General features: G+C 40.4%; 1 protein-coding gene across 1 annotated transcript in view; it reads right to left on the bottom strand.

The window, feature by feature from the left end:
* Positions 1–26,247, bottom strand: part of SPOCK2 (SPARC (osteonectin), cwcv and kazal like domains proteoglycan 2) — a 152,573-nt gene that overhangs the window by 5,785 nt on the left and 120,541 nt on the right. The window contains exons 2-6 of the mRNA XM_083148469.1: positions 15,537–15,582; positions 10,022–10,136; positions 8,133–8,247; positions 7,445–7,577; positions 5,076–5,198 (exon numbers count right to left, since the gene is read on the bottom strand). Of these exons, the coding sequence (XP_083004595.1) occupies positions 5,076–5,198; positions 7,445–7,577; positions 8,133–8,247; positions 10,022–10,136; positions 15,537–15,582 (532 nt within the window). The remainder of the gene's footprint in view (positions 1–5,075; positions 5,199–7,444; positions 7,578–8,132; positions 8,248–10,021; positions 10,137–15,536; positions 15,583–26,247) is intronic.

The raw sequence follows: 26,247 nt of genomic DNA, 5'->3' as shown, positions 1-26,247 counted from the left end.
CGTCCAGGACAAAAGATTTCAGGCAAGCGCACATTTCACCAAAGATTTCTCTTAAGATCCCATGTGTGTTCCTATGGATCTTTTGATAAATCTTCTGATCTTTTGTGCAGCACGTAAGATCAGAATATTAAGCAAAAGAACTCTGGAAGCGCATCCGATCGTTATCGGCCGATTATAGGTAAAATCCTATTTTTCGGCCGGAAATCGGCAAAAAAATTGTTCTAGTGTGTGGACACCTTTAGAGTGCATGCAAAACACACTGCCTGATTTGTCTAGAGATATATCTGCAGATAGATATATCTTTAGGTGTGTACCAAGCTTAACAGTGCAGATGTTAAGTGATATCCAGGCTTCAACACAGATGGTTAAATCAAAATAAGGGCCTTATTTTGGTTCATTCTTTCTGACAAAATCCTTCTTAGATGGACAAAACCATGTGCACTGCAGGGGGGGCAGATGTAACATGTGCAGAGAGAATTAGATTTGGGTGAGTAATTTTGTTTCTGTGCAGGGAAAATACTGACTGCTTTATTTTTACACTGCAATATAGATCTCACTTTGAAGTAAAACCCCACCCAAATCTAATTCTCTCTGCACAAGTAACACCTGCCCCACCTGCAGTGCACATGGTTTTGCCCACCTAAGAAGGATTTTGTCAGAAAGAATGAACCAAAATAAGGCCCTAACTGAGGGGTAGATTTATTAAGCTCGGTAAAGTGATAAACTGTCTGGTTTTTATCACCATCCAATCAGCTCCTATCTGTGAAGCTACAGGCTTGGTTTGAAAAATGACAGGTAAGAGCTGATTGGCCGGTGATAAAAATCAGACAGTTTATCACTTCACCGAGCTTTATAAATCTACCCCTGAGGCACTAATTAAGCCACCTGTGCTCAAGCTAACTTGGATCATCAAGCAGTGTACACAGCTAAAGAGATATCTGCAGATGGATCGGGCAGTGTGTACTGCATGCACACTCCCAGATCAGTCGTGGTTGACGTCATAACTTGGTGGCCATTTACATGTGCCTGGCTAGTTGTACTATCAATCACTGCTGGCTTGTGCTGAGTGTGTACGGATGGTCAACGTATTGTCAATAAATACTGCACAATGCACCGATATATCATTAGATGCAATATGTCAGATAGACAAAAAGAGAGAGAGACACCAACAGACAGACAGGCAGGCAGGCAGGCAAACAGATAGATAGTGTGTTTGTGCTGTACTCTGAAACTGTTGGCTCCAATTAAATTATTGTGGATTTAGCCCGTGGGTGTTTAACCGTTGAGTGCCAAGTGAATTTGACATAACAGGTGTGAAAATTGCCAAGCAATGACCTGTAATGTTTACCTTATATAGGAAATATAGGGTGAAATTGAATAGGATGAGAGAATCAGAAAGTGAGAGATTTGGGAAGAAATCTCCCGTTTTTTTTTTAAAGCGGTAATCTTTTACACTTCAAAATCAAACAGTTTTTGCAGTGTAAATGATTGCCGCTTTAAAAAAACTTGAGATTTCTTACCAGATCTCTCACTTTCTGAATCTCTCGTCCTATTAAATTTCACCCAACATTTTTTAACAACATTATATAACCAATGTGAGCGATGCTGCCATTTTTAGCTGATATTTTGCACATCTCTCACAGAAATGTTGGCATTTTTAGCAGATATTTTGCGCATCTCTAACAGAGATATTGGCAATCAAAGGGTTAAGGACTATTCAGACTGAACAATCATTAGTCGCTAACACCACATGTAATAAGATTTAATAATAAAGAGGGTTATTTGATTTCCAATAAAACATTTACTTTGTGCTTAAGGTAAAATGGGGTCAAATAAGTGTATGAATGACCTGGAACAAACAGACAGAACTTTCATTGTTCTTCATATTAACACTATGGCCTTAATCTGCACCAGATTATCATTCTTCTTGGGTTTAGCTGTTCCTGGCCACATAACACCTGTGAGACCCCACCTTGGACGGACTAGATGTGCGCTGATTTGCTGGTCAGACCCACTTCATACTGTTTGTCAACATCACTTGGTGGTACCATTGTCCCAGTTTCATGCCAGGAGATTCGGATAATTACTTTCTAAAATGTTTTGCTTTACTAACGAGGTGCTAATTAAGCAATTAATCTTTCTTTCCAAAGAACGGATCAAGCTCTTTTGGAATGTGAAGAGCTCCAATAAATTGTTGGCCTGAGTTTCACACAAACTGTTTCTAGATTTAAGGCCAGATGCTCCATCTGAATCTTAATTGACACCCGCAGATTGGGTTGCATATGTCTGCACCACGTTCATTAATGGCAGTTTTGTCTGTGCTATGAAAGTAAAACTGTACATAGCATTTGTGTACATAACGGATTATTCACTTTCTGGCAGTCACTTTTAATGTGTTTGTGAGTGTCATGCAATGAAGTCCCAGGATTTCATCCAATAAACACTTTGCACTGCCACAATGGGAGTAAATGGTTTGGATATGGCTTATCAAGGGGGGCAGCAGTATGTCACACTTTACATGTTCTTTACCATGTTTAATGTTTTAAAGCTCAGACAGATAACAATGCTTTGCATCGTACTACTGTGTGTCGGCATGTCGTGTTCGACATACCACTGTCTCCCTTGTGGCTATTGACATTCCAAATGCTGATAAGCTAACTACAGGTGGAGCCGCTTTTGTTAGACAGGCACCTGGTGCGACTATCACCAAGCGACATCTCCCAGGAATGGGGTGTGCCCGCATGAGACGGGAGCACGCCCCATTCTCTTTACCGCTCTGCACCAAAGCCATTACCACTCTGCACCTCTCCCTGAAGCCTGGACAGCCTGCACTGAAGCCCCAGCGCCTCCACCGAAGCCTGCCTGCTATCAGATGAGGTACTGTACACCCAGCATAGCAGTGGGATGCGCGAGCTAATGAGATGATCGCACGTCCCCGCCGTCTACCAGAAACTGCGATATGACGAGCTGGCTGAGAGGAGCCCCATCTGTACAGATGTGTCCTCAAACATCATTGCTGCAGTCATGCCAAAGAGCCCCCCTGCCGCACCAGATCCTGTCAGAATCTTCCTGCTTAGGGCATCTATTTTGAAATAAATGCTGTGCCAGCGCTGGCTGTTTTAAGAAAACAATACGCGGTTCAAGATACAAATTTACAAATTTATTAATAACAACACTTTAAAAACACTAAAAGTGAATCACTCTAGATGGTGCTAATAGCACTATATTGGGGCATCACTTGCGCAAGAACATTAGATAGAAATTAGGCTGTATATAACCATCCTTTTTGCACCTGGTGGTTTTTGGAGCCAGGGTATAGTGACAAAAAATGTCCGTGGTATGTCCTATAATTCCAAGGACTCAAGATTCCCAAAATTGGATGTCCTCTGGTTGTCGCCTGGACAGGATTAGGGACAAGGCAGATATCCCAAATGAGATTTTGTAATCCAGGAATTCTTGAGGAACATCTAGGGATGAATGGACTCGTCACTTGTAGAAGGATGGATGTCAATCATACAGCAGGTTTTTGGTAGTGCTCAACGCGTTTCCCCGGTATCACCGGCTTCATCAGGAGCAAGTACTTATACTTGCTCCTGATGAAGCCGGTGATACCGGGGAAACGCGTTGAGCACTACCAAAAACCTGCTGTATGATTGACATCCATCCTTCTACAAGTGACGAGTCCATTCATCCCTAGATGTTCCTCAAGAATTCCTGGATTACAAAATCTCATTTGGGATATCTGCCTTGTCCCTAATCCTGTCCAGACGACAACCAGAGGACATCCAATTTTGGGAATCTTGAGTCCTTGGAATTATAGGACATACCACGGACATTTTTTGTCACTATACCCTGGCTCCAAAAACCACCAGGTGCAAAAAGGATGGTAATATACAGCCTAATTTCTATCTAATGTTCTTGCGCAAGTGATGCCCCAATATAGTGCTATTAGCACCATCTAGAGTGATTCACTTTTAGTGTTTTTAAAGTGTTGTTATTAATAAATTTGTAAATTTGTATCTTGAACCGCGTATTGTTTTCTTAAAACAGCCAGCGCTGGCACACCATTTTTCTATTTTCCTTGTATTTGGGTCCGACAAACCCAGTGCCAGCAGCTGTTGATAGCGCACCACACATAACCTTTTTTCTTTGAAATAAATGCGTCTTAGTCAACATGTGACGCACAAGAAAACAGTGCTGATTAATGTAATGTGTGACACTTATATTTCTGTGTGCGTATATACAAAGTGCTACAGCGTAGAAGCCACAGCTTTTTCCAATACAAGTTCCATTGTGCTCTGTATAAAAGCAGATGCATTTTTGGTAACATTATACACCCAGCGTTAGCAGAGGAGCCCAGTACTTGGCAATTCCCTCACACAGGCATCTCGCACTGCATGGCGTATTGAGGCTGGATGAATGGCGACACTTCTGTATATCTGAGGTAAAAAATTTCACCATTTTCTGATTAATATGACAAACGTACACTGTAATTGACTACTTTGACGATAAATACCATGTGTAAATGACAAAGAAAGTAGGTGTCTTGATTAAGAAATATAACAACATTCACTGGAGGGTTTAGACCAATGAGGGTTTAGTCACGTGCAGCCCTCCGAGCCTTCACATTTTGCTCCCAGGTCCTTCCTGCTTTACTGTCATCCCTGTTTGTTATACCTTGAAACATTAGTTTAAAATGTCTGTTATTATGTTATTACAGATAGGTGTATATTTATTTTATTAAAATATATTGTTTAATCAAATTACTGATCAAGGCTTATGTGCAGCATTTTGACTGGTCAGTGGTAGGCGGTGCTGTGGGCCTGATTCAATCTTGATCACAGAACAATTTTTTTTTTTCTAATGGGTCAAACCATGTGCACAACAGGAGGGGAAAATGTAACATGTGCTGAGAGAGTTAGATTTGGGTGGGGTGTGTTCAAAATAAAATCTAAACTGCAGTGTATAGCAGCCAGTATTTACTAGGTTTTGCCCATTAGAGAAAAAAAATTGCTTTGTGCTTAACTCTGATCCAGGCCCAATATCATACTGTGACTGAAGGATGATTACAGTACCATTGACTTGCTTTGCTCCTGGATTTAATGTGTTATTCTGCTTGGAGTTCTCATGAAGCAACTGAAACCAATCCCGTAAACGCTCTCCAAGATCCGCTAAATCCTGACCAGTACATGTTTCTCCTGAAGAAAGTAGGGAAAACGGGTTTTATTAAAAATTGCAGCCAAATCTCAGAGCTGAACTGGTTATCACTGCACCTAAGCAATATCCATCAGTGCACCCACTGCATAGTCAGTAATCTTACTTTTCTACATGTACAGTAACTGAGATCGGTGTTGTTACCCACGGACAATCCAAACCTGCAAATACACATATTGCTGACTCTTTTTTTAGTGGCACATCTAGTGGGATGCGGTCAATTTACCTACAATCAAAATCCCGACTGTCAAAATACCGACAACCACTGACCGACGGTCAAAATACTGACAAGGTCAAAATTCCGACATGTACATTACCATCCCAGTGGACATGGAGGGGGGATATAATAGGGGAATATAATAGTGTGCCCGAAGCATGGGGTTAATTTCGACCTAGGTCAACATACAGACCCCAAAAAATATGAAAAACGTGTCTAATTTTTGACCGGTCTATATTTTAAATGTAGGTATTTTGACCTTGTAGGTATTTTGACCGTCTAATATAGTATATGACATTACAGTATGTGTCCAATGCCAAAATTGCTCAGTCAGGCTCTTACTTTGTATTTCCCATGTTGATTACTGTTGTCTCCTTTCTGTTCTACTGAGATACTGAGGGACAGATTGATTAAGCGCGGTGAAGTAATAAAGTGTCTGGTTTTTATCACCGGCCAATTAGCTCCTAACTGTGAAGTTACAGGCTTGGTTAGAAAAATGACAGGTAGGAGCTGATAGGCCAGTGATAAAAACCAGACACTTTATCACTTCACCAAGCTTAATAAATCTGCCCCTGACTCTCTGCAATTCAGGCTTAAATTAATTAGCAATTTCTACAAATGTATGCCCACATTCATTTTCTGTCAGTCCATTATTCCCATCTCAGTTCTAAAACCCATGTCTTGCCATCCTTGTACTGTATGTCCTAGAGACTCTACTGTGATGGCCACAGCATGCCCCCACACCGATATGGCTGTACTACTACTAATAATAATTATAATAATACTTTTATTTATATAGCGCTCTATCTCCAATAGGACCCAAGGTGCTTAACAGATAGTGAACATTATAGAGTACTGAAATCATGAAAATAATACAGAGGTTTAGATTTGAATTAAATATAGAGACCATGGAGATAATATTAAAGGTATGTCAGCCATTTTGGTTCACCAGTTGCGAGAATTATTCATTTATCTGATGAAGGATCCAGATGAGGCAGCCATTTTAGGTGCGCTACATAGGATTATACTCAGCAGAATAGTCAATGCTTGGAACTGATAACACATAATGGGATACTGTAGATAGAGATAATAGTCAAGGTCCTTTTAAATTCATCAGAAGCATGCATTTTTCATTCTATACAACATTGGTTACAAGGAGATAACACTTACTAGGATAAAATGAACAGTGAATTAAAAGAATACCCATTGCATAAAAACTGTGATGCTCATGTGTTTAAAAGAAGATGTCTATTCTGCTTTCCATTTCAGGAAATCACTACATTCTACTATAACAAGGTGCTGTACTAGGATTATTTGTAATTCATAATAATCCCTGACCTATTGGAATTGACAGTCTAATTTCCTTACCGACACAAGCAGATACACAAATATCATACTAGAGTTTATTTTAGTCAACAGCCAGTTAACCAGTTCTGTATGTATTTGGAGTATGGGAGGAAAAACAAAGTACCTGGATGAAATCCATGCACGCAACGTGAGCAAACACAAACTCCACACTGATAGGCCCACAGTCAGGAATAGAACTCATGACTTTGCAGCTATAAGGCTGTAATGATGACTACTGTGCTCCCCAATGCATACACACCTTAAACATTTAGGAGAGGAACAAGACTGAATACAACGGTTCTTTAAAATAACATACTGTACTACAGGAAGAGGCAAATTCCCACATTTTAATGGTTAACAAAAAATGCTTTTGTTTTATATAGTTTGGCACTATCAGCATAGAGGAGCCATCAACTGAGAGACCCTTTTCATATACAAGTTAAGAATAAGTTTTAAGTATAAGAATAAGTACTGTATATATAAGTGGAATAAGTATTTTTGTACATTTTATGGTTACCTTCTGTTCTGTATTCTTGGACTGTACTACACTATGAACTTTTAAACCTAGAAACCACTGTTAAGGAACTTCAGCATGGGAATCATTGATATCCCTGTATATGTACATGTTTCCATGTGTATGTTGATTCAGTAGCAGTTGAAGCTTACCTTGTTTGCTGGTGTCAGCGGTGGTACTGGTGGGCGTGGTGGGGGAGGAGTTTTCTGTTGGACAAGGGCACGAGCCTTGGCACCTAACAGACAGCTGTTTGCTGCTAAGACACGCCTGCTGCTCCAGTTTACACTAGTGAAGTAGAGAGAACCATGATCAGAAGACTGATATACTAATCCTTGCACATGCGTGTAAATGTCTGTAAAAAAAGTGCTTTTGAATGCATTATTAGAAATGTAATGTAATAATGTTTAAAATGTGACAAATGGCACTAACTGTATATGATTAATGATTATTATTATACTAATATACAGTATGCATTTAGCTTATAATGTAATCAAGCTTGTAATGTAAGAGGTTTTTGGAGCGCCTAATAGTATAGCATTTTTCCTGCAGAGTATGTCTAAACCCATCAATTCTGCCCTCTGAATCATTTTAGTTATACATGCTTGATATAGTATTTAGGTTTGTGTTTCACATCTAAGCACAATGTGCATAAGACCGTGCTAAGAGAACACTGCATTGTATTCAGACAATAAACTCCAACCAGCTGAACTACCATGGCTGAGTAAGTCAGAACCCTATGGAGCCGTTCAGCACAAATTCTGCATGTCTTGTACTCACTCACTGAATCAGTAATAGCCATTACACGGACCTCAACCCCCCTTAATTCCAATGACTTCTTACCACAGAGCTGTACGTATGTCCGTCGGAACCGCAGACGGATGCTGGCTGGGTCACATGACAAGGCTTACATAGGTTATCTTTGCTGCCATGCAGCTTCAGGTTGGGCTGTTTAATTCTGTAAAATAATAAATGCAAAAGAAGAAGAAAATTATGCAAAAAAGAAAATGTAATATTTCTTTGTTACCCATGATTTTGGAAGATGCGGCATCAAATTAGTACAGGTTGAGTATCCCTTAACTGTATACCCAAAAACCGAAATATTCCAAAAACCGTGGTTTTCAGTATATTTTGGGGGGTTTTTGTCCCCCCCCGCTCCTTTTTTCATACTCATGATGCCGCTGAAGAGGATCCTGTAGGCCACCGTGGACACCGGGGGACCATCGGGCACCACCAGGGGACCAGGTAAGTATGTTGAAAAAAATATATTTCAAAAACGGGAAAAATTCCTTATCCAAAATGCTCGAGTTCCTGAGCATTTCGCATAAGGGATAATCCACCTGTATATACTGTTGCGCAATTGATATTGATTTTCCTAAATATATTTTCAACTAGTGTTCTGATAACTAAAGGCAGATAATGCAAAATACCAAAATGACTGAAACAAATGCAAAGTACCAAAATGACTGAAACCAATGTTATCTGTCCTCAGCAAAAGCATCAAAACAATATTTATGGAGCCTATCAATTCTCATCATAAGAAAAACTAGGTGGAATCAAATTTAACCCTTTCAATGCAGTACTTAAAATCTTCAAACAAGTCTTAAAGAGTTTAAGTGCTTTAGAACTACTGTATTACTATGATAAAGTATGTGCAACCTTTGGAATTACTTGGATTTGTGCATAAATTGGACATAAAATGATGTGACCTTTATCTAGGTCAGAGGTTTCCCACTCCACTTCCTAGAGACCTGTGGCAGCACATCTTTTACAGATCTACTCAGTATCACATATGAAATAATTAGCTCCACCTGTAGATTTTATTAAATGGGTGAACCAGTAATGAATACATTGGTGCACCAACTAGGAGAGCTCTAAATCATGTTATACTGGGTACAAACTGGCAGATGTATATTAAAATATAATTTAGTGATTAGCCAGTGAACGCATCAGCTGTGCAACACAGCCGATATACAGATGGAGCAGGGCTCAGCCTTGCAGGGGATGGCGGAAGAATCGCCAGCCGCCATCCCCCGCCAGCCGCCATCTGTTCTGTGAAAGGGGACGCGCGCGCACGAGATGCGTGCGCATCCCCTTCCGACGGCCCCCTGGTCCCCGCCGGCTTGTCGGCGGTCACCCGGGGTCCCCACCTCCTCCCCGCTGTCCTACCTAACCCTGTCCATCTCCCTTAAGCGATTTTGTGGTTTAAAATCTGGAACATAGGTCCTCATATGAGTTCTCCTCATATGAGGACCTATGTTCCAGATTTTAAACCACAAGCGAATGTTGTCTACTCTTTTGTGGACAATTAGATAGGGTACGATTCCTACCTCAAAGTGTTACATATATAACCTTTCATCGATTGATGGTATTACACTATATTGTTTTTTTTCTTCTTTTATGTCACATGAGTAACCTCCAGTGATACATTTGAAAGAGGGATACAAAAGGAGCGCATGAAAAACTGTCGGTATTTTCTGTGTTGGTTTATGTGTGGTGTATTTGGTGACACACCTACCGTACAGGTCAGGCTGCTCTGAAGCACATTATTTAAATCTCAAAACCCCCCATTTGCATTTTCTTTTTTATTTAGCACAATTCTGTATTTTGTATCCTTTTCTATATGTACAACACAGGAGGAGCACAGTCCATTTCTTTCCTCCCCCTATCAATCAACACCAAATAAATGTCTTATAAACGCACATGGTGTTTATTGTTTATTTTCGATTTACCTGTGCTCCAACTTCTTGCGACTTATACACATGGCTTTCTGGTAACCATGGGCTATGCAGACCTTGTGCCGACTGCATTTTACCTTCTGACAAGGGTCCTTTGTAGTGTCCAGGGCTAAAATCAGGAAGGAAATAGTTTGAAATCATAAACAACGAGTATTAAGAGTTTAAGGTCTTTAGAAATATTACTATAATCTTTCTTCTATGTAAAATAATGAAGATCCCACAACTTTTCTAAAATGTGGTATACTGTAACTTCAGAAAGTCTGTTAATATGAATGGAAATGTCAAGACAAACCTCATCCAACATATACATTACAGAGGGTCAGTTGACCACAGCTATACACAATACACAATACACCTACAGGTTGCTACTCTATGATGTGTTTCTTCATACATGATCTATTGTAAGCCTAATCTGTGTTCTGTTACCTTGTGACCATAGAGATACCATGTAACTATGAATTAGAGGCTGCGTTTCCAGACCATCTATTGGTCATTGCTTGTACTGCAATGCACTTTATTCCCAAATAATGTTCCAATGGTAAAGTATATATATATATATATATATATATATATATATATATATATATATATCTATCTATCTCAAATACCACAGTAGATAAACATTTTTGTTATAAACTGCTCAATAAAGATGCTGTTTTTGTGACAATTTTTTTTTTAAAGTACTGGATTTAAAGTACTGTAAACATAACTAAGAGAAATTAGCCAGGCTCAGTTGCCATTTTACTGTATATAGGAAATGGTGGATCTAATCTAAGATTTGTGTTTGTTGAGTATGGGCCGAGCAATCGGATGAGATGCACTATATACACCACAACGGTAGCAGTCTAGACCTGGATCTCTCATGCTGTGAATTACTATTAGCCTATTAGATAATGCCTGTCTTTTAATAATCATCGTCAATGACTGAAACAGCAGCACTTTCACTAGTCTGCTCTGTTCTGATAGAGAGACTCCATTTTTGCAAGAGCTAACTACAGTATTCAAGTAAAATGAGTAATATAAAAATCAACGAGGGCAATCACAAGCAACATAAATTTGGGAAGCCTGAGAGACTTCCACAAAGTTCTCTTACTCTTATACCACTTTTACACCAAATAGTCGGGTCGCACCTGGGATTTTGTATACGGCTCCAACCTGGGTGAAACCCGGCTTGTGACCCTTTAATATCCCTTTAACAAAACCCAGGAAGAACCCGGTATTGTGATCCCGGGTACGACCTAGGTCTGTTGCTTTCACACTAAACCCGGGTCGCCTATCATACAGGGTTTAACCCTTCTTAAAATTCAGGTGGAATTGCCGGGTCGCCTGACCCAAGTTATAAGGTTTGGTGCTTTCACACAGCACCTCAACCTGGGTCATTACGTCAGCAACCTGGGTCCAACCCGTGTTATTTTTGCAATGTTAAAGGGGTATAGAGTGGCATCCACACCTGGCATAGTGCCGGGTGGCTGACAATAGCAAAAAGGGGGTCCTCTCCCAGCACCAGTTATTTCATTGCATGGGTCCTTTATCCCATAACGTTATTGCTGCCTTAACTCCCTCGTACTGCCTGCTGCCAGATCTCGAGCCCTTCATTAGTACATGGTGCCCCCCAATTTTGTTTCTCTGCTTTACTGATTCCTCTTCACATTGCACCAAACTACAGTAAATACATTTGATGCTCTGGTCTCTCTGCAAAGTTGTGTAATTTAATTCTAATGCAGGCAGACAGATTTTGAGCAGTACTGATATGTATGTACATCCCAAAATTTTGGTTCAGTGACTTGGGACAGGGATATGTGGACGATGTAGAGGAACACGCACCACGGGTACTGCCTCTTATCTGCATGAGTTATTTCCAGGCACTTTACAATGCCTCTGACACCAGCAGCAGGTACTGTATGCATGGCATGTGTTTATTGCTGCTCTGCTATGCAAAACAAAGGTGAATGATACACACTCTACCTCACTTTTTACTGACTCTATATTTCCATCTATTAATTCTAGAATTCAACTTCTTGTCCCATTGTTCTTATTTACAATAAAATTATCAGCGGTGTTTTCTTCACATCACGCCGGCTTCCATCAGCCTGAGTCTGTCACAGAGCTGTGGAAGGGTTAAACAGCGGTCATCGGGTCTGAATCAGGCCCTTTCATTTAAGCAACCACTAATGAAATGTCTGCACAACTCACCAATAACTACCGGTGCTTTACCACCAGGTTGCAAGTAGAATCTCTCAAACGAGGTTTTCCTTTCAAACTCCACTGGCATGAATTACAGATTAGAACTTTTCTGCCTTCCGCAACTTCGTTTTTCTACATGCTAAGTATCAAATGTGAGGCATCTTTTCTTTCTCCGCATAATGAACATGCTAGTTTTCACAGGACACGGAGGATGCTGCTTTCCTGGTTCTGTTCCAGCTTTGCTGGCAGATACATAATTAGTAATGACATGTGGAAAAAGATCTACCACTCCACCCTGAATCTCTGGTTCAACAGTCTTTACCATGTACCTCCTACGGTATCTCCCTAAGTAGTATCTCCAGGCAGGCACCTGACATCTCTATTTCTACATTATCATCTTCCCAGCTCAACACCAATTACTAACTACTTTAACAAGCTTATTACATTCAGACTCTTCATGGGAGACATCAATGCTTTCAGAATCAGTAACATCCTGTTTAATGAGATAATGGCCAAATTCAGTAATGGCTGCAGTTGTGTGAAAATCGTTAATCGACAATTTTAGCACATGCACGCCCATGCACAAGGCCTCAAACTGCTTTCATGTCCCTGAACGATGCAACCTTAAGGGCCCCATACATCAGCAATTAATTGTGACAATTTTCAGATATGGAGATGATTGCCACAATTAATTTTAGATGTGTGGGCTCCCCCTTTTGGCAATCCCAATCAAAATCGCCAATCGATTGCTTAATCAGGTTTTTAAACATGTTTAATAATCTGGTATTATCTGCAGATCTTTTCTATATGTGTGGGCATTCCCAATTCGTCTTCTTCATCTATTTACATTATGAACAGCAATCGATTGGGCAATTTCCAGATATGAAGATGCAATCTTTAGATGGAAAAATCTGCCGATCACTGAAATAAATCTGTAATGTGTGGGCAAAGTCAGATAGATTGTAAAATCCATTTATCTGGCCAAAATATCCCTATATCTGAAAATCCATAAATTGTGATTGCTGATGTATGGGGCCCATAAGTCTGACTGACTGCAGCAATGGAGTAGCAATGTGGACATTCCAATATAGATTGGACAAGCCTTAGAGATATAAAAGGTAACGCCTTTATACAACCACCAATAAACTATAGTAACCCATATTATAGCATAATAAACAATGACTGTTACCACTACACAACTTACGCGTGCAAGAGGAGCTCTTAAAGTATTCTGTCATTTAGGTTTTACCACAGAACACTGTTTCACTAGCAAACACTGTATTTCATTTTGAGTTGGCTGAACATGGCAACACGACTCAACCCCTAGGTGACAAGTTGAACAGTTAGAAGCACAGGCTGGTGCATTTCTTGAGGTATCGAAATCACTTTCATTTTATGCACGATTTGCAAAAGCAGCATCTGGGAACTCGAAACACATTTGCTTTATGATTGCTGAACAAAAGTGTCATTTACCTGCAGAGCTATAATCTAGGCTGCTCTAAGAATTAGCAGGCAGAAGCCGCCATAGAAAACCATTTAGTACATACTGTATGTGATAGCCTTATATTCCCTTGGGCTCCTTTATGGTACTAAGACATATCTTATTATTATTATTATTATTATTATTATTATTATTATAAAAAATAAGTTTGTGTGCTTTGAATTTGTTCTAAAATATATATATATTTATATACTCTAGCTTTCCTTTCTCTGAAAGGTTTATTCATCCTTTTAGAATAAAAGAATAATCACACTATAACAGCCTTATACTCTAATCAGCACTAAGGGGCATATTTAGCACAAGCCACATTTTAAATGTGGATGACACAAATATTTGTTGTATAAATCTGCAAAATGCATATCCACCCAAATTTCCTAACAATTTCTTGTCAGGGGACTGGCTCCGATAAGAGTCCATCTGGTGAAGAGCTGGAAGCAGTGTGATAGCGTAACACTATCTGGTATCTACACTGCTTCCTGGCTTGGGTTCCAAGTGCAAATCCACAAATTAGTAGCCCATAGGCAACTATAGGATCATGCTATCTAGAGATGGCATTATCCTATGAAGGCCAAGCACTGGAATGCATAGTTAATCTGACAGCTTCACAGTTTTTATAGAGACTTATGGTGGCTACAGCTGCTCTCCGAAATAGAGGGACCCTTGGAAATATTATATGATTATTATTTGATAAATATGCCCCTAAAACATGATAGGATTGTCCCTCCTGCAGAGGGACATGAGTAGAGGTCAAGGCAGTATTGTGAGGTCTTCAGTGCGATTATCTTGTGTTAGTACCTTAACAATAATAAAATTGTCAATAAAATATGCTGATGATGTTAAGAAAATTGTGTTAAACAACCTGTAGTGCTCCCAGTTCAGATAAATGTCATAGTCAGGGGTTAAAGTGAGGGGGAACGGGCTGTAACTGAGTTCCATCACCTCTAATGGTGAGGAGGAACATTTTAAACTCCACATTGGCCCTGAACAGTAATTCTCACAGAAAAGCATTCTAGTTTGCAAGAGGATGTCAAAAACCCTACCACTGGCCCTAATGGGGGTAGGGGAGGGGGGTTAATTAGGTGGCATAGATAAATGAGTTCCCCCAACTCTGCTTGACCACTTTAAGCCCTGGTCATAGTGCTCACCAAACTGGTAATGGATCTATGTGTGTGGGAGCCCATGGGTAACCAACATTGTCGCCCTGTTGTTAATCTGGTTCTAATAGTGGTGACTGAGATGTAAAATGGATAGTGACCTGAACTGTATTTAACTGTAGTCAACACATTTTACAATTTACATCAGCCACTCCTATCTGCTAATTATCAATGACATTGTGGCTATATTCCAATAATCCTGTCCACAAGTGATTAGTATACAATCTCAGAGAACCCAGCACAACTCATACCACATAGACCAAACCGGATTCAGTATTAAATCCCGGCGGTCGGGATCCCGGCGTTCAGAATCCCGACGCTGGAATCCCGAATGCCGAAATCCCGACAAGGGGGGACGTGGATCGCCCCCCCCCCCCTTGCGGGCTCTCTGCGCTCGCCATGCAGCGGGCCCGGTGCCTCGCAACGCTCGGCACACTAATTTATTCTCCCTCCAGGGGTGTCGTGGAGGGAGAAAGTGTCGGGATTTCGGCGATTGGGATTCCAGCGTCGGGATTCTGAACGCCGGGATCCCGACCGCCGTGATTTACACTGCATCCCACCAAACCTACTGGATAATGGTTTAGCAAAGACTTCCCTGATTTAGTTTACAACAAGGACCACAGAAATAAATAACATTCAGGTACATATATATGAGTGATATTTATATTACCTTCATCTCCTGGCTGATTATCTTCCCAACTCTTGATGTAGTCATCCTATTGCAAAGGGCAAAATATAAATGTCAAAATTCAGCATTAATTGAATATTACTCACACTTTGTTTTTTCGCGATTCATTGTTTTATCCTGGTCAGTAAAATATTATTTGAAGGTCTATGGGCACCCTTGCTGCCACTACCTCTAGCACCACACTGATACTCTCCAGCTACTAAGGAAAGAAGTCAGAGGGGTCAGTGCAGTAACTTTAACTCTTCCAGACATGCGACCTCATATCCCAGCAGCACTCCCCCAAAATATTATTGCCAAGAACAGAAGCAGCTGTCAGCTTCACAAGCTCTCACCAGTGGGGGAAGAGGGCGTGACACTAAAAGTAGTTACACTAGGGGAGATGCTTCAAGCCTTGGAGAGAGATAAAGTGGAAAAAAATAAAGTACAAACCAATCAGCTTCTAACAGTCACCTTTCAAACACAGCACATAAAATGGCAGTTAGGCTGGGCATGAGTGGTTGGTACTTAGGGGTCAGCTTACCAAGCATTGGAGAGAAATAAAGTACCAGCCAACCAGCTCTTAACCCTGTTACAGGCTGTGGGGCTCATTTATTAAATAGTGATGCAACCAGTTGTGAATGATAAACCCCATTGTGTACAATAAATGGTGTTCCAACCAATCAGCCCCTAACTGTCACATGGTTGAAAAATACAGTTAGGGACCAAATGACTGGAGACCACCATTTATCATATGCATTGAGATTCAGCATACACAACAAGTTTTAGTCCTTGTTGATAAATTGGCTGTGTTTGAAATATAACAGAATCTGGTTGGTTCGTACTTTGGGGGTGATTCAGGTTGGTTTGCAAAACCAAACTCCTTCTATAATGGACAAAACCATGTGCACTGCAGGGGGGCAGATGTAACATGTGCAGAGAGCATTAGATTTGGGTGAGTTATTTTGTGTCTGTGCAGATAAAATACTGGCTGCTTTAGATTTCAGTTTGAACACACCCCACCCAAATGTAACTCTCTCTGCACATATTACATCTGCCCCACCTGCAGTGCACATGGTTTTTCCCATTAGAGATTTTGCTTTTGCGAGCCAACCTGAATTGGGCCCTTGATTCACTTTATCTCTTTCCAAGGCTTAGCAAATACTCCCCGTTATCTCTTTCTAAGGTTTGATACAACCCCCTTATTTTTCACTTATCCAGTGTTTTAGCCACCCATAAGCCGTGGTGTTCTGGGAGGTCAAATCATAGCACAGACTTTTCTTACATTCATAGGTGCAGGAGATGAATCAGAAACCAAGAACCAATCCCACCTTGAATGTGTTATTTGTAGCACAGAACCTTTCAATTCGGCCAAAGCCTGTTTTTGTAGTCAATTCTGAATTTGGAGGAACTTTGACAACATGTAGTCAGTCCAAGCTTCTAATCATTTTGCAAGAAGATTGTGGCATCATATATACCTTTACAGAATTAATATACAAATATTGCAGAGAAAAGCCATCTAGTGAATTAATACATTTGAAAAGGATAATAGGTCTTTAAAAATGTAATCATGAGAAATCATGAGAAATTATATGAATAAACGCCTGGCTAAAGTGTCATTGGGTAATCCATGGATTCCAGCAATCTAGAGCGCCTTGGCTTACTGAGGAAATTATATGTAACTGGCACTAAATATGTGCAAGACAATGGGCAGTATTCAATGAGGCCAATTCGCCATGTTTTATGGCGAATTTGTGCTATTTTCGCGTTGGAAGGTGATTTTTTGTGCCAGAAAGTGAATCACCTTATTCAACGTGCATCTAAGTGATTTTCGCCGTATGTCGCCGTGTAGCAAATCGCCATCTTTTCATGGTGAAGTGATTCGCCGTCAGGGACAGCGAACTCTTGCGACGTTGAATACGGGGATAGCAGGGGGACAGCGAGGCTCCGGAACACGGGGACTGTGCAGTGAATCCTAAACAGGATTAGCTGCACGCCGCGATTATGTTCATTGAATACTGCCCAATGATTGCTTAGCATTCACATTCAGTACCTGAAACTTTGTGTCATGTTTTGAAACCTTGTTGTACGCACAAATAAAATATATTTGTGTGTATTTCATGTGTCTGATGTGTTTGTACAACATGAATGCAAGATATAGCATTGACATATAAAAATATTCTGAAATCCGGAATAATCTGCTATCCAAAATTCTTCTGGTCCCCAGCATTTTGGATAAGGGATACTCAACCTGTAGTCAAAAGCAAATAGAAATCAAACGTTTTTTTTTTTGCAGCATTCAATGCTGATTCGATGCTGATGTGTGCTTCTGTTAAGTGGAAATCGAACAGAAATATAGACTGTGCAGGCAAGACTATATAGTACAGGTCTGTACTTTATAATAAAAATTGAATGCCTCTTGCTTGTCATGCGATTCGATCCTGATTGAATTGGGATTGAATCGCAATGCAATTGCAATGTGTACACACCTTAAGGAGACTTTTATTAAGTGCAAATATAGACTTTCTGTGCCCTATGAGTCACTTAACATAGGCAACCAGTAATTACAGATGGCTCCTTGCAGCAGCTCTCGCCAGCCCCTGCCAGCGTTTGGCTACCGCCAGGGGCGCGCACGCATGAGATGCTCACACGCCCATGGCAACGGAGCCTGCCGGGGTCCCCGCCGCTTCCCCCACCATCACCGCCGGACCCCCTTGCCAACCCTTCCCCTGAACTGGGCAGTATCTCCCTGAAGCGGAGACAGGCAGGAAGACACTACCCAACCGCCATGATACTGGGATGCGCACGCGCATCCCAGTCCCTATTGCCGGCGCACACCAGAGAGGAGTCGGGAAAAGTTAAGCCGGCTATATCTGTATCATCTTATTGTGATTTGCCCACTTTTCTACAGAAAGGGCTTCAAAGAATTGAAAAGAATCTATATCGTCCTGATTCAGCACTTATTCAGAAGATGGTGATCATAATAGTGTTTTACTATAAATCTGATCACATATATGCACGTCGACCATGGATTTCTATATTTATGCACATGGCGACCATGGATTTCTATATTTATGCACATGGAGACCATGGATTTCATTTAATGGACCATGGATTTCATGCATTTAACACTATACTGAGTTTATCTATTCCTTTTATATGAAAACAGTTTTGCATTTAATTGAAATATACTTTCTCACAGAATATACACTTTTATGACATTATACCATTAAATACATTTGTATATTCTATTTGTGTATTCTACACAGTATATGGATGCACAGAAAACCCATTCCCATCACCACAATCAAGGCAGAAATAACCTAGATAGGTATTTAATGACTTTCGCCCAATAGCCTTGACCCCCCTCATTATGAAGTGTTTTGAAAGATTAGTTTTAGTACACATTAAAAGACATCTTCCTACTTCCGGTGGGCGGAGCATCGCGATGGCCGCATTTTAACAGAGGTCCGTTTCACTGAAAAGAAATCTAACCCCATCTCCACCAAATTTCACCTTATCCACCGTGAAAACCACGACATCTGGTGAAGGAAAACTTCTCCTACCAGGAGCACTGTCTATAGTGTGAAACGGCCGCACAATACCACCGGAATCCAGCCCATTGAAATCGGGGCCTAGACGCCACGAGACTGGCGTGATACGCTGAAGCCTGAGAAACTCCGGCTTCACTCAAAGCCCAAACAACATCCTCGGGGCTTCCCCTACAAAGATCTACTGCCACCTTATCTACTAGGTGAGACCCCAGAACCAGACGAACCGACGGCAAAAGAGAACCCACCTGACGGGATCCTGCTGGACGGACGTGGAGGACGGAGGCGTACGGGAGAGAGACCTGCAGCGGAGACCCTCCTGGGACGCGCGTCTCGACGAGAGAGTGACGGGAGCCGGCTCATCGTCGGAGCCCTGCTGCTGCCGGCGTGAAGAGAATCCCGTGGAGAAGGAGGAAGATCAGGCGAACGAGACCCCCCGGGAGACAGCCTGTCGAGGACCGCCTGACCCCGACTGCCTGCGCCCGCTTGAAAGGTGTGGATGCTGCATCAGAGACGGAGCTCAGACCCGCTGACGGCGCGCCGCTGACCCCCTGACATCTTGGACGTGTAGAAGCACAAAGCGCAAAGCAGGGAGAAGAACGCGGCTGACACTGCAGACACTAAGCCCAGCGTGACGCCACTACAGACAAGCGGACACCTGAATATCTGGACACCCGCCGGCACAGACCTTAAGGTGAGGAGAGAGACTCAAAGACTGCTGCCAAGACGTGCTGGCGACTTGGGACAGATCTCCCCCACCCTCCTGTAACTGACCTGATACAGACTCCCACCCAAACGGGGGAACACCCGCAATACCTACCCTGACATCCCACCCTTATGCTGAAATCCGAAATTATTGCCTGCATATTGTCGGAAAGTGCTGTGTTACAAACATTGCCCCATTGACTTCCATCTACCAGCACCCCCTATTAACAAGTAGGTTGGGAAAGCCTCATAGCCCACGCACAGGACGAAGCAGTGCATTTAGCACACAGACTTGTTTCTGATGCAAACTGACCCTCTGTGTGTAACAACTCACAAGCCGTGAGCTAACCCAACTACATACACACAATTTATCCAAGAGACAGTGACACTTGCTGATCTAAAATTACCTGAAGCTCGACGATTGAACCCTGAATGTATATGTTCCACCTGTAAGATCCACATACTCCTATATTTGTCTTCAAACCTATACAATATAATCTAAACAAAATACCTGACAGTCATATCAAACTTTATTCAATATAATAGATATCTACTGCCACCCAGTGGTGATTGTCGGAAGACAATTTAGTTTAACAAAACCATCCCTTTATTAATACTCTATATACAGACTCGAGCTACTCTACTGTACTCCCCATAACTAAACAAAACCGGTCAATATTATAATTAGAGGCATAGTAATCTCTATTCAAAGTTGTGAGACCTTTGATTCATTATAAATGTAACCCTACAACCCAACGAGTCACTAAATTACTAAAGCTATGTAAAATCCTGTAAACTTGACCTGGGGCCATATACAATTTCTGACCTAAGCTAACCATCCGTAGTATGAAAAGATTCTTAAACGCATCACAAACACTAAACATGGGAAAGAAAACAAAGCCCGTTCCAACCTCCAATCCCATGGATCTAGCTCCTGAAAACCCATCTCCATCATTCAGCCCCCCAGACAGTCCAATACTGGACAACACAAACAACTCCTCACAATCTTTAAACCCAGCACAAACCTCTCAAATAGAACAAAAATTGGACGCAATCCAAGCCTCCATTAATACAATCCTAACCCATTTGGAAACAAATACAAAAAGGCTGGTTGAGGTTGAACAACGTACCAGCGATAATGAAGATGCCATCCTTGAACTCAAACAATTTGCTGAGGAACAGGTTCAACTTAATGCCAAACTGGAATCCAAGTTGGAAGATTTGGAGAACAGATCTAGGAGGAGCAACTTGCGATTTATTGGCATTCCAGAATCAATCAAAGGAACAGACCTAACAGACCTAATAAGCACCGATATTGTCTCTATTCTAAATGTCCCCACGACATCGGGTACCGTCATGATTGAGAGAGCACATCGCATAGGTCCTGACAGAGACACCCGAGACAAGAGACCCCGCCCAGTTATTGCAAAATTCCTAAATTATAGGGACAAAGAAAACATGCTGATAGCGTACCGTAAAAAACGCTCCCTCCAGATTCATGATTTTCAGGTCCTTATATTCCAAGACTTTTCCACCTCTGTCACTCAAAAACGCAGAGAATTTACCCCCATTTGTAAACACCTCATCGACAACAATATAAGGTTTGCCCTGTTATACCCGGCAAAACTTAAAGTCACTACGGATGGTAACACACAAATATTTGATGACCCTATTCAGGCCAGAAATCACTTTAAAATTACTCAATCTGCCCCAGATAACAACCCACCGCCAAATGGATGAAAACTCACAGTAATATATAAATGTCAAACCTGGCTGGTGACACCACCTTAGGTGGTTCGTTCATTACTATATTTCTATTCATTTTGTCTAGTTGTAAGTGACTCAATGAAAATACACTAATTGATGTTAAAAATGTTAAAAATTTTGTTGTACTTTTTTCTGTGCATATCCTCCTTTTTCCCTCTCCCCCCCTCCTCTTCTCTCTCCCCACCCGTTTCCAACCCTAGAACATGCGTGTCCGGACGACAACTATCCACCATCATGTACTCCACCACGTGCTCTGCTGGCTGGGACAGAGCAGGTGAGATACTTGTTTATATTTACACACACAACACTTTCTCCAGAGATGGTATAGGATGACAACAAATCAACCATCACCCTTAAAAATACCACAAATTTCATCCAACTCCTTTAGATTCCTTTCATGGAATGTAGCTGGTCTAAATGCCACTATCAAAAGGCGTAAAGTTCTTACATATTTGAAAAGATCCAACTCAGATATAATGTTTCTACAAGAAACTCATTGGCTTAAAACCTCTAACTCAACCTTAAAAAGCCCCTGGATTGGGGAGTGTGTCCCTGCCTCATACACAAAAAAAAAAAGAGGGGTAGCTATAATATTCAAGAGGAACTTAGACTATGAAATAACCCACAAAATAGTAGATCCAGAAGGCAGGTACTTATTGTTAAATGTCACAATACATGGGGAACCCTTCACATTACTTAACCTATATGCACCTAACGCACCAAACTTTACATTCTACCAAACAATATCAAACTTACTAATGCAACATAACTCACCTAATTTGATAATAGGAGGTGACATGAACTCACTACATGATATACACCTAGATCATTCTAAAACCCCAACGAACTCTCCTCCTAACAATAAAGAGGGCATATCCTTTTTATGCTCCCAACATGCTTTGTTAGACGTATGGAGACTTCAAAATGGCTCAAGCAGAGAATACACATATCATTCACGAGTTCATGACACCTTTACAAGATTAGATTATTTTCTACTAGAAGAATCCTTTTTCCCCCGTATCTCCCACACCTACATAGACAATATTATAATATCTGATCATGCCCCCATAATTTGTGACATAAATCGACGAAACACACATAAAACCTCGAAAATATGGCGCTTCCCAACATATTTAACACACAATGAAGACTTCCAAAAATATCTTAAAAACCAATGGCAACTATATGTAGACGATAACATCCAACATTGGGATGACATAGCTTTATTTTGGGAAACATCCAAAGCAGTCATGCGAGGCCATATAATCTCATATGTAGCTAAACGCAATAAGGAAAAGAAAGAACAACTACATTCCTTAACAAACAAACTCCGCATATCACACCAACACTACCTAAATACCATGACAGAAGACAATAAAAAGATATACTTACAGAACAAGGGTTTATTAGAAGCTTTTTTACTACGAGAAGCAAAACTAAAAACTGATTACATGAGAAATCAATACTACCGCTGGGGTGGTAAGTCAGGAAAGTTATTGGCATTTATGGCAAAGAAACAAACCAAAAAATGCTACATCACCAAATTACATGACCCAAAAAATGGATCAACCCTCACTTCCCACCCTGACATTTTAAAATTATTAGAATCATACTTCACAGAATTATATAAATCCAACGACCCCAACCCAAAAGATATAGATGACTTTTTAGAAAACATAGGCCTTCCTAGACTGACGACAGCACAAATAGAAAAACTAAATGACAAATTTACTGAACAAGAAGTAATCATGGCCATAGATTCTCTCAAATTAAATAAAGCACCTGGACCCGACGGGCTAAATGCCAATTACTATAAAATCCTAAAAACAGACATTATCCCAACACTTACCTCACTATACCAAGAAATATTTAGCAACAAGATACCATACCCATCCTTCAATGAAGCAATAACAATCCTGATATCAAAACCACAGAAAGACACTTCCCAAATGGACTCATACAGACCGATAGCACTATTAAACCAGGATTATAAAATACTGACAAAAGTCTTCTCAAACAGATTAAAGGGAATGATGCCAGACCTCTTGACCAAACACCAACTAGGATTCACAACAGACCGACATTCGGTACTGGGAATCCGTTCAGCACTAGCAGTTGTGACTTCCTCGTCTAATAATGCTAATACTTCAACAGTGATGCTAAGCTTAGACGCAGAGAAAGCTTTTGATAAAATACTATGGAAATACCTCTTTGGGGTCTTGGAACATAGAGATTTTGGCCTTCCCTTTATAAACTTAATCAAATACATATACTGTAAACCCTCCACTAAACTATTGGTAAATGGACTCTTGGGTAACTCTCTAACATTACAAAGAGGGACGCGACAGGGATGCCCACTTTCCCCTTTATTATTTAATTTAGCACTAGATCCCCTAATACGCCACCTACAACAATGGACAGAACTGCAAGGAGCAAAAATTGGATCCCAAGAACTAAAACTGCAAGCTTTTGCAGATGATTTAATGATATTTATCTCCAACCCTGAAACAAGCCTAGAACCCTTGTTTAACATATTACATCAATATGGTTTACTCTCGGGGTTCCGGATAAATCTCTCAAAATCAAAGGCCCTAGCACTAGGCAAACACCCATACAAACCACACAATCCTATTGGAGATCTACAATGGACCTCTTCTCACATACAATATTTGGGAATAAAATTAACTAAAAATATTCATAACCTTTACTATGCAAATATAACACCACTTATATCACAGATTGAAGCGGAGTTAGAAGGCTGGCAACATTTACAGTTATCATATCTAGGGAGAGCCAATCTAATCAAACTGATCACATTTCCGAAACTTCTATATCCGCTTCAAGTCCTTCCTATTGTCCTTACCCTATCTGATGAAAGAAAAATTACTAATCTTTTTAGGAACTTTATATGGGCAAAAAAAAAGCCGAGAATTAGCCTAAAAGTGCTACAGAAAACAAGACAGGAGGGAGGAATCAATTTTCCCAACATCAAACTATATAACCAAGCAGCCATATGTCGATACATAAAAGATTGGATACACCAGAGAGACCAATATGCCAATTACACAATGGAACAACAACTCCTGCCTACCCTTAATTTAACAAGCCTCCTACATCTACCTAGATATGAATTATCCACACAGATACTAGAAAATCCCCTCCTCATGTCGACATGGTCCACATGGCACTCAATACGCAACAAAAACAAATTACACACCCAATATTCATTACATCTTCCCTTCATAGGCAACAATAATTTTCAACATGGCTCAACAACACAACCATTTAGATTATGGCACTCTCAAGGGTTACGCTCCATTAAACAACTCGCAAATAAAGAAACCAAAAAAATCCTAACATACATGCAAGCAAAAGCCATACATGACTTTTTACCACCCTGCAATTTAGCTTTTTTTCAAATTCAACACTATGCCAACAAGGTAATAAAACTCCTAGGAGAAGCCGATTGGGATAACCAATTTGACAAAGCGCTCTTGGATGGAAGCTACACCAGGAAAGCAATAACATATTTTTATCAGATACTAAGAGAACCATACTATAATGATCAATTCCAAACAGGCATCATTAAATGGCAGGGACACTTCCCCAACCTAGATGAAAAAACTATTCTTAAAACTCTCTTATACTCTACCAAAACAATTTCTGCCACATCTTATAAAGATATGTTTTTTAAAATATTTTACAGAGGCTACTTATCCCCCTATCGCTCCAGCTTAATAAACCTCACCAACTCGTCATCATGCCCAAAATGTAACCACTCTGACGCAAATTTATACCACTGTCTGTGGGAATGCACAAAAATTCAGAGATTTTGGATGTTAATAAGACAATTTGCAGTGGATCACTTAGTAAATTATCTTTTATTGACACCAGAGTGGGCCATTCTGGGATACTTACCAACTACTCCTAAAATAACAATCGGCTGTAAAAAACTACTACTGTATGTATCCTCAGTGGCGAGGAAATGCATATTACAACAATGGATATCTACTTCGCCTCCCTCAATCTCAATGTTTAAAGAAAAATTGTTTCAAATATTTAAACTTGAATGGACCGAAACAACCTTACATAAAGAATCCCAAACCAAAAGCTTTTTTGAAATATGGGAAAGTTATATAGACACACTTCAAATAGAAATCAAACAACAAATATACAAATGTTTTCATACAACCCTCTGGTATGAAACCAGAATACTCTTACAGGATCCACCAATCATCCAGTAAACAACTGGAACTGATCGTCTAGGACACGCGTGTTCTTCTTCCCCCCCCCCCCCCTATTCCCTTCCCTTCCTCCCCGACCCCACCCTATATAAGAACTCTTGACTTCATTTTCATTTTCTATCTATCTTCAATTATATTTAGCATAAAATAACATATGTTTTCTAAGAAAATGTCATTCCTTTGGTATACCTAAAAAAAAATTAGAAAACACAACAATATCAATGTTTAAGCATGTTTATTGAAATCAAAACTAACAGAAAGATAATTTACATGGAAAATGTTTATCCTATTACATGACTGTTATAGAAACGTTAAAATATTTGAGCTGTCATTGAATGGAATTAATTTCTCTTTTTCATACATATGAAACTCTGTAAAAATACCGAAATTTAACAAAACAAAAAATGGAAAATGTATGCAAGTTCTATTGTTCCTTTACAATTGCTTGTT

This window comes from Crinia signifera, chromosome 6 (genome assembly GCF_055691185.1).
Source record: "Crinia signifera chromosome 6, ASM5569118v1, whole genome shotgun sequence".
In the NCBI taxonomy this organism is placed as follows: domain Eukaryota; kingdom Metazoa; phylum Chordata; class Amphibia; order Anura; family Myobatrachidae; genus Crinia; species Crinia signifera.
Note: the sequence above shows the minus strand (reverse complement) of the source record. Positions and strands in the feature narration are given on the sequence as shown.